Genomic DNA, 12652 nt, shown 5'->3' with positions numbered 1-12652 from the left:
TTCAGCGATTTTTGCAATTCGTTCCAGTCACAGGCAGCAGAGTACTGGAACGAAAGGCGGCCAAATGAGGTGTTGGCTTTAGGGATGATCAGTGAGATACACCTGCTGGAGCGCGTGCTACGATCGCCAATGATCAGGAGCCATCGTCAGTAATACCCACATACATTTATTTTTGCATCATTCCATTCCGTTTACCTTTCTTTCTTCTGTCACGTTCATGTAAGTTGTTCCTGAGGGTATCTAGCATTATTGGATCATATTAGGCACATTTTGTGCAAAGGTTTGGGACAAATACCCAATTTGAATCATTATGGAAATCAGACCACGCGTAGCAGCTTAAACCTGGAGCCAGACGCATGGTTCACGACCACTAGAAGGTTGTCATACAGTTCCATGATTAGTGAGAATTAGGGTAGATTTATAGCATTATCGTTCAACCCCCATCGTAAACTTTTTTCCACCTTCCAATATTTTATCGATTGAACTTGAATATTATGAATATGAATATATTTTCTGCATAAAGGCTGTCCAAACCGTTCTTTATATTTCATACACACTTTACAAGATCATAGTAAATCTACCAGTTGGTGCTGAAACAGAGACAAAGATGAATAGATACTGAAGCATTCTTTAATTGATTCATATAATCTGAACCCATTCTCTTGATGTGTTCTGTTGAGTCTGTCAACAAAATTATAAGTAGACGTATTTAAAAGGAAGGCTTAAGATAAATGTACTGAAAACTATATTGGCCGGCAGGTAGAATGGTTTTCAACTGTTGACTGACATTTATTCAGTGCGTGCAAGGTAGCCACACCTGCAGAACGAATTACTCGATTGAAAGGGGTAGGTCTAAATACCAAATACTGACAAGTGGATAGGATAGGCTTGTGTAACAATAGCATACATTCCAAAATCAAGATCGGGCCCATAGTGAGAAGGCATATTGAATAATGCAAGTTTCAACCTCTTCAGCCTCGTCCTCTCCTCTGCATCCCCACCTCTTCACCCTAACAGCAGCAGTCATGATTTTAAATTATTAGAGTTTTCTTCTCAGTGAACCTTACGACTCCATATGTGAACCAAATGATCTCTCCATGGCTTTTAATGTAACGTCCCACTGCTCTCGTGTCTCCGTCTCTCAGTCTCTCCCCACTGGGCACACACTTGTTGAAACAACGTTGTTTCCATGTCATTTTGATGAAATGACATTGAACCAACGTGGAACAGACGTTGAATTGACGTCTGTTACCAGTGGGCCTGCTCTGCCCCCTCCAGCAACGAGGAACACGCTGTAATCTAGTCTGGTCATTACTGGGAATGCTCAGAGGTGGCACCAGAGGGTTGCTGTGTTTTTACTTTCACTCAGATTGGATTGCAAGACGCTCAGTTATATAACGAGTTGTTCGATGGCCATTACAACCTTGACCTCAGAAAGGCTTTTCTTTACATCCTGACTTTAGAGATATATACACAGAACATTGTGTCCACTGTTTGTCACATGGGAGAGAACAGGAGCCAAACATAGCAATGAGAGAAAGGACTTTATAGAGGCAATGTGAAAATCCTCCCATCAGACACAGGTTCATAATTGTCCTCTAGAGCTCAGTCTTTCCACTGGGCTTTCATTCGCCCTCCATCCTTTCCTGGGACTGAAAGCACAGTGGGAACATCCTTAGGAAATGATAGAGTCCAGATACAGCCCATCTCTATGTGTTTAATGATGAACTATAGCTTCAGGCTGAATGGTGAAAAACCTCAGTTACTGCAAGAGCCAAAAGCAGAGGTAGCTAGTAGGTACATTCCTCATGAGTCATGACACCATTTCTCCACATTAACACAACATTCTGTCATGAAATGTCAAACAGATTTAGCATGATTGAGCTTGTGGGTCTATCGAACATGCAAAAGCAGATATTGACCACATCATTTCACCTGGACTCCACTTTGACGCCTACATAACTTTGTCCCCGGGCTCAATTGCTACTGCGTATAGACAGAGAGAAAGCTGGCTAGAGACGAGAACTATCCATTGACAGAAACCTCCACAATGGGTGTCTAACAACTGTCATCTATCCCCAGAAGGGGGCAGTATAGAACTCATGAGTCACATACGAGACCCAAACAAGCAGTTTTTCTTTTATGTGTCCTATCTTGATGTGGAGCTAGTCAGACAGCGAGGTGAGGATGTAGAACAGGGCCGTGGGGAGGTGACATGTAAACACTGGTTGAAACACTGGCTGAGGGGCATTGAGGTGTGTTCTGGGAAATAGAGGTCAGTAACCCCATCACCAAACCACTCACCCAGGATGATAAAAGCCAACGGGGAGGAGAAGAGGGCAACTGTTCTCCATTGAGTTCCAAAACACAGACACACACACAATCACCTTCTACAAACAACAACAGGCACACAGTAACAGACTGGTATTCCACACAAACACATGCATAGACACACAAAACATTTGTTCCTGATAATGAACAGTGTCATCTATCATCACCATGCAAACAAAAATAGAACAAGTCGTCCAAATGCAGAAATTACCATGGCAATAGTCATGACAGTGTGTTAAGAACTGTCAAAGGATTGAGCACATATGTAACCATTCAGTCTAAGAGCTTGATTATAGACCAGGGCTGATTTTATTTGGCTACCCCCCCAAAAAAATTGTTTTATGTATAACACACAGTGCATTCGGAAAGTATTCAGAGTCCTACACTTTTCCCAGATTCTGTTACATTACAGCTTTATTCCAAAATTGATTCAATTTAAACATTTCCTCATCAATGTACACACAATTTCCTATAATGACAAAGCAAAAACAGGTTTTCAGAAATGCTTGCTAATTTATAAAAAACAGAAATACCTTATTTATGTAAGTATTCAGACCCTCTGCTATGAGACTCGAAATTGAGCTCAAGTGCATCCTGTTTCCATTAATCATCCTCGAGTTGTTTCTACAACTTGATAGGAGTCCACCAGCGGTAAATTCAATTGATTGGACATGATTTAGAAATGCACACACCTGTCTATATAAAGGTACCACATTTGACAGTGCCTGTCAGAGCAAGAACCAAGTCAAGAGGTTGAGGGAATTGTCTATAGACCCCCTGAGAAAGGATTGCGTCACGGCACAGATCTGAGGAAGGGTAACAAAAAATGTCTGCAGCATTAAAGGTCCCCAAGAACATAGTGGCCTCAATCATTCTTAAATGGAAGAAGTTTGGAACCACCAAGACTCTTCCTAGAGCTGGCCACCCGGCCAAACTCAGCAATTGGGGGAGAAGGGCCTTGGTCAGGGAGGGTGACCAAGAACCCATTGGTCACTCTGACAGAGCTCCAGAGTTCCTATGTGGAGATGGGGAAACCTTCCAGAAGGACAACCATCTCTGCAGTGCTCCACCAATCAGGCCTTTAAGGTTCAGGGGCCAGACAGAAGCCACTCCTCAGTAAAAGGCACATGACGGTCCGCTTGGTGTTTGCCAAAAGGCACCTAAAGGACTCTCAGACCATAAGAAACAAGATTCTCTGGTTTGATGAAATCAAGATTGAACTCTTTGGCCTCAATGCCAAGCACCACGTCTGAAGGAAACCTGGCACCATCCCTACGGTGAAGCATGGTGGTGAAGCATCATGCTGTGGGGATGTTTTTCAGCGGCAGGGACTGGGAGACTGGTCAGGATAGAAGGAAAGAGGGAAAGATGAAAGAGCAAAGTACAGAGAGATCCTTGATGAGAACCTTCACCTTCCAACAGGGCAACGACCCTAAGCACACAGCCAAGACAACACAGGAGTGGCTTCAGGACAAGTCTCTGAATGTCCTTGAGAGGCCCAGCCAGAGCTGGACTTGAACACAATTGAACATGTCTGGAGAGACCTGAAAATAGCTGTGCAGCGACGCTCCCCATCCAACCTGACAGAGCTCGAGAGGATCTGCAGTGCAGAATGGGAGAAACTCCCCAAATACATGTGCCAAACTTGTTGCGTCATACCCAAGAAGACTCGAGGCTGTAATCACTGCCAAAGGTGATTCAACAAAGTATAATAAAGGGTCTGAATACTTATGTAAATCTGATAAACATATTTTGTTTATTTTTTTGCGAAAAAAATCTATAAACCTGTTTTTGCTTTGTTATTATTGCTTTGTCTAAGAGCTTGATTTTAGACCGGGCCGATATTGTGTGTAGATGGATTAAATTATAGTTTTTTTCATCAATTGTAGAATAAGGCTGTAACGTAACAACATTTTCAATAAGAGAAGGGGTCTGAATTACTTTTCAAAGGCACTGTATACACACACACACACACACACACAATATTTAGAACAATGTAGAATAATAGTGAAGACATCAAAACTATGAAATAACACATTTGGAATCATGTAGTAAACAAATTAACAGGTGAGCCTTGTTAAAAATGAATGTGGAATTCTTCCCTTCTTAATGCTTTTGAGCCAATCAATTGTGTTATGACAAGGTAGGGGTGGTATACAGAAGATATCCCTATTTGGCAAAAGCAGCTCAAATAAGCAAAGAGAAATGATAGCATCATTACTTTAAGACATGAAGGTCAGTCAATACAGAAAATGTCAAGGACTTTGAAAGTTTATTCAAGCGCAGTCGCAAAAACCATCAAGCGCTATGATGAAACTCTCTCTCATGAGGACCGCCACAGGAAAGTAAGACCCAGAGTTACCTCTGCTGCAGAGGATAAGTTAATTAGAGTTAACTGCACCTCAGATTACAGCCCAAATAAATGCTTCAAAAAGTTTAAGTAACAGACACATCTCAACATCAACTTTTCAGAGGAAACTGTATGAATCAGGCCTTCATGGTCAATTTGCTGCAAAGAAACCACTACTAAAGGACACCAATAATAAGAAGAGACTTGCTTAAACCAAGAAATACAAGCAATGGACATTAGACCGGTGGAAATCTGTCCTTTGGTCTAATGAGTCCAAATTTGAGATTTTTGGTTCCAACGACTGTGTCTTTGTGAGACGCAGAGTAGGTGAACGGATCATCTCTGCATGTGTGGTTCCCACCGTGACGCATGGAGGAGGAGGCGTGATGGTGTGTGGGTGCTTTGCTGGTGACACTGTCAGTGATTTATTTTGAATTCAAGGCACACAACCAGCATGGCTACCACAGCATTCTGCAGCGATATGCATTCCCATCTGGTTTGCATCTGGTTGGACTATCATGTTTTTCAACAGAACAATGACCCAACACACCCCCAGGCTGTGTAAGGGCTATTTGACCAAGAAGGAGAGTAATGGAGTGCTGCATTAGATGACCTGGCCTCCAAAATCACCCGACCTCAACCCAATTGAGATGGTTTGGGATGAGCTGGACTGCAAAGTGAAGGAGAAGCAGCCAACAAGTGCTCAGCATATGTGGGAACGGCTTCAAGACTGTTGGAAAAGCATTCCAGGTGAAGCTGGTTGAGAGAACGCCAAGAGTGAGCAAAGCTGTCATCAAGGCAAAGGGTGGCTACTTTGAAGCATCTAAAATCTTATTCTACAATGTAGAAAATAGTTTTAAAAAATAAAGAAAAACCCTGTAATAAGCAGTTGTGTCCAAACTTTTGACTGGTACTACTGTATATGTTCCGGCCCCCGACCATCCGCTCAAGAACAAAATCAGCCACAAGCTGAATCTAGTTGGGGACCCTAGTTATAGACCATTTCAGAGAAATAGAACCACTTGATGCTCTGCTTGATAGCAATACAATTGCTTAGAATCAGTCAACATTATGATGTGCTGTGATAAAAGTAATTTTCTTCACTCCATGCCATTGGGAACTGTCAAACAAGAGTTTTCCATGATAATGCAGGCACTGAATTTAGAATTTGGCTTTAAAAAGTCATTAAGGCAGCATTGAATTTGCACAAAGAGTACCACTCATCTAATAACAATGGTTAATTCATGCTGCTAACAATTGAATTGCATAATCTATACATCTGATTTGACTATGTTTAGAAAAAAATAGTCCATCTTGATGCTTTGGAGCTTGTTGATTGGCTATAAATACTGACTGTAGTACTCCCGAGTCCTGACCAATCGACAAGCTGGGTCTCTGAAAAATTATGCCGCTCAGGATGTTAATATAATTTTTTCCCTAATTAGCTATGCTAAGCAGTGGTCAACACAATTCAAACTTGCTGTATAATGGGATATGATGAGGTAACTAAAATGAAAGTATTCAGTATGTCCACAACATCCATAAGATTGGTTATAAAATAAGAAGTGTAGGACTGACTGTACTGTTAGTACTAAATCAGCATAGGCTTGAGACTTTTAAAAGCATGTCGGCACTGTGGAGATGACTCTTTCAGTTCTCTTACGTATGGAGGTTCACACATTCACCGAAATAAGTTATATGAAAAGAGAAATGATGTGTGGCCTGAAATCTATTGAAGCAAGCATCATAAAAGCCAAGAGAGATACAATTAGGAGAAGAGGTAAAACGGCAGGTCTAGTGTGTGGGTGGACCAGTTCAATCAAATGTGAAAGAAGACAGACGTTTGACACTCTTTAATGTCTCTCAGGACGTTTATTTCCCATGCATAGTTTGGACAAGTGTGTGGTGGAATTTGAGATTGAAATTTAAAAAAAAGAAAAGATCTGACATTCATTATTACTTTTCCATTAGGAATCATTCACAAAATGTTTTCAATTAATGTGAAAAGGTTGAAATTGATCAGCAACTCTTTCAAGGGATGAGTTTGGATGAGGAAAAGTGCTGTAAAAACATAAATACTTGACAAAAAAGCCTCTAAAACTAAAACATTCAGCACATTTGTACAACACAGTGCAATATAAAGGGGAAATTCGAAATGGTTCTCAGCACTGAGCTCCTCGATTTGTCACTTGTTGAAATTGCTAATCTCTTTTAGAAATGAGAACGCAATGCAATTGTAAACATTATTGAGTAAGATATGACTGATACAGCACTGTTCAAAACCACAACAGAGCAAAAATCCTCAACTTTTCACTGCCATTTTGTTTTCCAGTTTTTAGTGCAGAGAAACATCTGCCTGTGTAACACAGAGAAGAGAACAGCACAAGTAACAAACCAATCCATGTAGATCATCATGAGAGGTAAGGATAGTGGAGCACAGGACCAGCTAACTCAACTCTACGGTAAGGCTGTGCCAGTACAGCCAGTTCTGACTGAGGAAAGATTGCATTTCGCAGGTCTATTCAACAACCAGGGATGTACAGTTGAAGTCGGAAGTTTACATACACCTTAGCCAAATACATTTAAACTCCCTGTCTTAGGTCAGTTAGGATCACCACTTTATTTTAAGAATGTGAAATGTCAGAATAATAGTAAAGATAATTATTTATTTCAGCTTTTATTTATTTCATCACATTCACAGTGGGTCATAAGTTTACATACACTCAATTAGTATTTGGTATCATTGCCTTTAAATTGTTTAAGTTGGGTAAAACGTTTTGGGGAAACGTAAGTTGGGTGAATTCTGGCCCATTCCTCCTGACAGAGCTGCTGTAACTGAGTCAGGTTTCTAGGCCTCCTTGCTCGCACATACTTTTTCAGTTCTGCCCACAAATGTTCGATAGGATTGAGGTCAGGGCTTTGTGATGGTCACTCCAATACCTTGACTTTGTTGTCTTTTTTGCCACAACTTTGGAAGTATGCTTGGAGTCATTGTCCATTTGGAAGGCCCATTTGCGACCAAGCTTTAACTTCCTGACTGATGTCTTGAGATGTTGCTTCAATATATATCTACATAGTTTTCCTGCCTCATGATGCCATCTATATTGTGAAGTGCACAAGTCCTTCCTGCAGCAAAGCACCCCCACAAGATGATGCTGCCACCCCCGTGCTTCACAGTTGGGATGGTGTTCTTCAGCTACTGCTCCAAAATGTAGGATCTTTGTCCCCATGTGCAGTTGAAAACCGTAGTCTGGCGGTTTTGGAGAAGTGGCTTCTTCCTTGCTGAGACGCCTTTCAGGTTATGTTGATATAGGACTCGTTTTACTGTGGATATAGATACTTTTGTACCTGAAGGTACTTCTCGCAGCAAAGTACGTTCATCTCTAGGAGACAGAACGCATCTTCTTCCTGAGCAGTATGATGGCTGCGTGGTCCCATGGTGTTTATACTTGTGTACTATTGTTTGTACAGATGAACGTGGTACCGTTCATCGGGCGTTTGGAAATTCCTCCCAAGGATGAACCAGACTTGTGGAGGTCTGAGGTCTTGACTGATTTATCTTGATTTTCCCAGTATGTCAAGCAAAGAGGCACTGAGTTTGAAGTTAGGCTTTGAAATACATCCACAGGTACACCTTCATTTGACTCAAATGATGTCAATTAGCCTATCAGAAACTTCTAAAGCCATGACATCATTTTCTGGAATTTTCCAAGCTGTTTAAAGGCACAGTCAACTTAGTGTATGTAAACTTCTGACCCACTGGAATTGTGATACAGTGAAATATACGTGAAATAATCTGCCTGTAAACAATTGTTGGAAAAATTACTTGTGTCATGCCAAAACTATAGTTTGTTAACAAGACATTTGTGGAGTGGTTGAAAAACAAGTTTTAATGACTCCAACCTAAGTGTATGTAAACTTACGACTTCAACTGTATGTGTGTTTGTGTTTTAGACATGACAGTTTTAGGAGCTACAGTATCTACCGCGTGTCTCTCTACAATCTGTGAAATACATCTGCTGTCCTTGCCTGTCTCTTACACCTTCTCACATGTTTTCTTCTTCTTTTACTTCATTCCCGGAAAAACACAATAGAACAAGCACACACTAACAGGTGTCAATTAATCAACATAGATTTAAATGGATCCCATGTCTAATTCAAGCATCATATAGCAAGATGGTGATGGTTGTGTATCAGCAGCAGCAGATTGGCGGGTGTAATATGTTGATACAGTAGGAGGTTTGAGGGTTAAAGGTCAGGTTTAATGGGGAGATGGGCGGTGTTGTGAAGGGCATTATAGGAACAGGAAGTGAAGTGTCTTCATCCTGATACTCAGGTCCAGTCATCTTCGTTCTACCCAAATTTAAAACACCAGCATTAAAAAAAAAATGCTGACAATAATGAAAATAAGATTCAGTGTCATCCCAGTGATTACTGTGAAAGATATTATATATCTACACTTACAAAAACACCTTTACACACCAAGATTGAAAGAGTTCCTTCGAAAAGTATGAAAACAATACAAATAAAAACTAAAAATATTTTCAGACGCTAGGTAGTTTTCTGTTGACATGAAATCAGAGATAAATATTTCCCATGCTTTCCCTTGCATTAAGAGAAATTACAATTGTGGTTTTGGAAAAAGGAAAATCTATCCATTTGCAAATATTTCATCTGTAATTGATAACCTTGTGACACCCATTCCTGTAATTCAGCTAAAATGCTTTCTAGTTAACAAAAGAGCCAGTGTTCAAACAAAACCATATCATTATTTTAAAGCATCATACACTATGCACAGGTAGGTAGAAATAAAAAGGTGGAGATGGTCAGCTCCACAAGAGGGCCCTGGGGGACAACAGTTGTCCCCACTCACTGACAGGTCATGAGCATCAATGGCTCAGGAAAAGCAAGTTTCGTCATGAGCAAGAAATGCTTCAAACAATCACAATCAAATCAAGATAACTGTAATATAAACAGTTAAATTAAGCTTGCTCAGGAGATTAAATGTTGGATCTAGAAGTCCCATTATCAACATTCTGTGAACCTTGGAGGTGAGAGGGGGGGAGAGGGTTAGGGGACAGGTATTGAGGTGGTGGGGAAGGGAAGGTGGGCACAAATGTGTGTGCAGGTAGCGTATCTCCGCTCTTAGTGTAATACGAACTTTGACCCATAAGAAGAAATAAGTTACCATAGTAACAATACCGGGAGCGTCAGCGTCCGAGCAGCTAACCAGTGCCTGGCGAGTAACAGTCACATTTACTTCAGACTGTCCAGACGTGGTGCTATGCCATGGTGGCACTGACACAGGTGAAAAGCTGGGGCTAGGATGTGAGGGGACACTGCATAGACAGGCATGTTCACTTGACGTGCTCAGCGCTGTGGGAGGAACAGTAGTACTTTTTGTGGGCTATGAACGTGGACAGGCTGCTGAACTTGATATTGCACAGCCGGCAGAAGCGGATGTTACCGTTCTGCAAAGGGGAGACCAGGAGGGTCTTGGGTGTGGTAGGTGCTGGGACAGCAACAGGGAGTGGGAGACCCAGGGTGAGGGCTGCCCTGTCTGGAAGCAGAGCAACAGCAGCCTGGTGGTTCATAACCCCAACCTCCCTCAGGACCTCAGGCACAGGGGACACAGTCAGGGGGAGGGACCTGGTGGGAGACACAGCAGGAGGGGCTGCTTTGGGGGAGCTGCCACCCCCAGCATGGGGACCCAGGGGGCTAATGTTCACCAGGGGAGAGGAGGGGGATACAGTGTCCATTCTGACCCGAATGTTGATGCTGTCCCTGCGGGTCTGGAGGCCCAGTTTGGGCGGGGTAACTGGAGTCTCATCCCTGGGGCTCAGGCTGGGGCTGATGACAGCTGGCTGGCCCTCCAGGTTCAAGACCAGGCCATGCATGGATCTGAAGTGCTCCACCAGGTCACAGGTCACCGCCCTATTGGGAGGGCAGTAGGGGCAGACCACAGGAGGAGAGCCTGGGCCTTTGCCTGCAGGGCCGCTGTGAAGGGATGTAGACTCAGAGCCAGGCAAAGCTGAGGGGTGAGGGCTGGGCGAGGCCCCCTGAGGAGCCTTCTCTGTGGGGAGCCCATTGGCCTCTGGGGAAGTGGAGGCTGGTCTCTTCAGCCTGTGGAGCGTCTTCAGGGTGTGGGCCTGCAGGGTGGTGGCTGGGCAGTAGTAGGTCTTGTGGGCCAGGTAGTTTTCAATGCTGTTGAAGCTGATGCTGCAGGCGGTGCACTTGTGGTAGTCAGTGAGGGGCAGAGCAGAGATGCTGCTGCTGCTGCCCCGTGGGGTGTCCCTCAGACGGGGCCTCTTACTCAGGTCGATTGGGCCGTCTCCATCAGGGCTGGTGCTACTGGAAGTGGCTGGACACAGGCCCAAGGCCATGGTTGGAACAGGGGCCTCCAGGACCTTCCCCAATGAGGCAGCAGCCTCCTGCTTCACAGCCGGGCCCATCCCTGGAGCAGAGGGAAAGGCAATAGCAGCAGCGTTGGCTAGGGCCTCAGTCCGAGCCATGTGGATCTCATACATCTTCTTCCTCTTGCGCGTGCGGATGGGCTGAGGCAGGAAGGTGGCTTTGCCAGCGCTTGACCGCTGGTTGGACGGATCGTGGCGTGAGGCACAATAGAAGCGCTTGTGGACCGTGTAGTTCTCATGGCGACTGAAGTGAATGTTGCAGGCCTGACAGAAGGTCCTGGTGGGGTCTTCTTCCTGGTCCTCTGCTGAGCCGCTGGGGCTCTGGCTGCCCTCACTGGCCAGGTCTCGTCCTCCTCCACCACCTTCCCCCTCAGAGGAAGAGGAGGACACAGCCTCCTTCACCCCAGGGTTCTCACTTTTCATCTCCACCAGCTTGCCCTCTGTGCCGGTGCTGCCTGGAACAGGGTCTGAGTCACTGTGGGAGGCTGTGGCAGCCTGAGGGGATGAACCGTGTCCGACAGAGGGGACGGTGACCCCCGAGGCCCCCTCCTTCACTGGGCCAGCCGCGTCTCCCTGCTGATGCCTGCTGGAGCAGTAGAGCTTCTTGTGAACGTAAAAGTTGTTTATGTTGTTGAAGGTGATGTCACACTCTAAGCAGGTGGCCCCCTTGTGGACAGTGGCGGTAGTGCCTGCGGGATAGAAGGCTGGTGCTGCCCCAGGGGACACCTGGCCCTGCTTCAGCCGGCTGTGGACCATCTCAGACATCTTGGCCAGGATCTCTGAGGCCTGGGGCAGGATGGCTGCCTCTGGGCTGAACATGTACTGTGGCAGGAATACAGCTCCTCCAGGCAGCACTGAGCCAGCTCCTCCCGGGTGGGCAGGGCTGGAGCCAGGGGTGGGGCTGGTTGGCTCTGCCTTCACGGCCACAGCAAAGGGACTCCTGGGGGAGGTGGAGGTCTGAGAGCACCCTACCCCAGTGTGTCCATGGCTCTTCCCCTCCCGGTCCTCCTCCTCCTGCCCCTCATTCTCAGAGTCCGAGCGCAGTTCCTCTTTGATCCTCATGTCTGTGGGGAGGTGGTCAGGTGGGCTGCAGCCTCGCGGGGTGGCTGAGCTCCCATTGGCCCCAGGGCTGGAGGAGTCAGGGTGGGGTACGCAGGCAGGGGGCTCAGGGTGGTCAGCTGAGGAGGGGGTGCTCTGGCGGGGTGAGGGGCTCCTCTCTGCCGGGACCCTCACCTCCAGGTGTGTGCGAACATGCTGCTGGAGCTGGCCGGGTGAGTCTGTGACGTGGCCACATATCTGACATTTCAACACAACACCAGAGTCTCCTGGACTTAGACCTGCCACAGAGAGACAGAGACACACACTATTAGAAATTGGTTTCTTACTATTAAACATAACATTAGATCACTGGTGATTATGCTTCATAGCCTATAGGACCGAATCATCATCAATATACCCATAATCTCTCATGGAGAGACCCTCCAAAAAACACACGTTATATTGTCACATACCCTGAATAGGTGCAGTGAAATGTGTTGTTTTACAGTTTCAGCCATAG

General features: G+C 44.9%; 1 protein-coding gene across 1 annotated transcript in view; it reads right to left on the bottom strand.

Annotated features, from left to right (window-relative positions):
• Positions 1-6523: 6523 nt before the first annotated feature.
• Positions 6524-12652, bottom strand: part of LOC110494451 (zinc finger protein ZFPM1) — a 95505-nt gene continuing 89376 nt past the window's right edge. Inside the window, exon 9 of the mRNA XM_021569506.2 lies at positions 6524-12431. Within this exon, the coding sequence (XP_021425181.2) occupies positions 10039-12431 (2393 nt within the window). The 3' untranslated portion in view covers positions 6524-10038. The remainder of the gene's footprint in view (positions 12432-12652) is intronic.

Source organism: Oncorhynchus mykiss, chromosome 2 (genome assembly GCF_013265735.2).
Source record: "Oncorhynchus mykiss isolate Arlee chromosome 2, USDA_OmykA_1.1, whole genome shotgun sequence".
NCBI classification, from domain to species: Eukaryota; Metazoa; Chordata; class Actinopteri; order Salmoniformes; family Salmonidae; genus Oncorhynchus; species Oncorhynchus mykiss.
The sequence above is the reverse complement of the archived record's forward strand: the minus strand, read 5'-3'. Positions and strand labels throughout refer to the sequence as shown.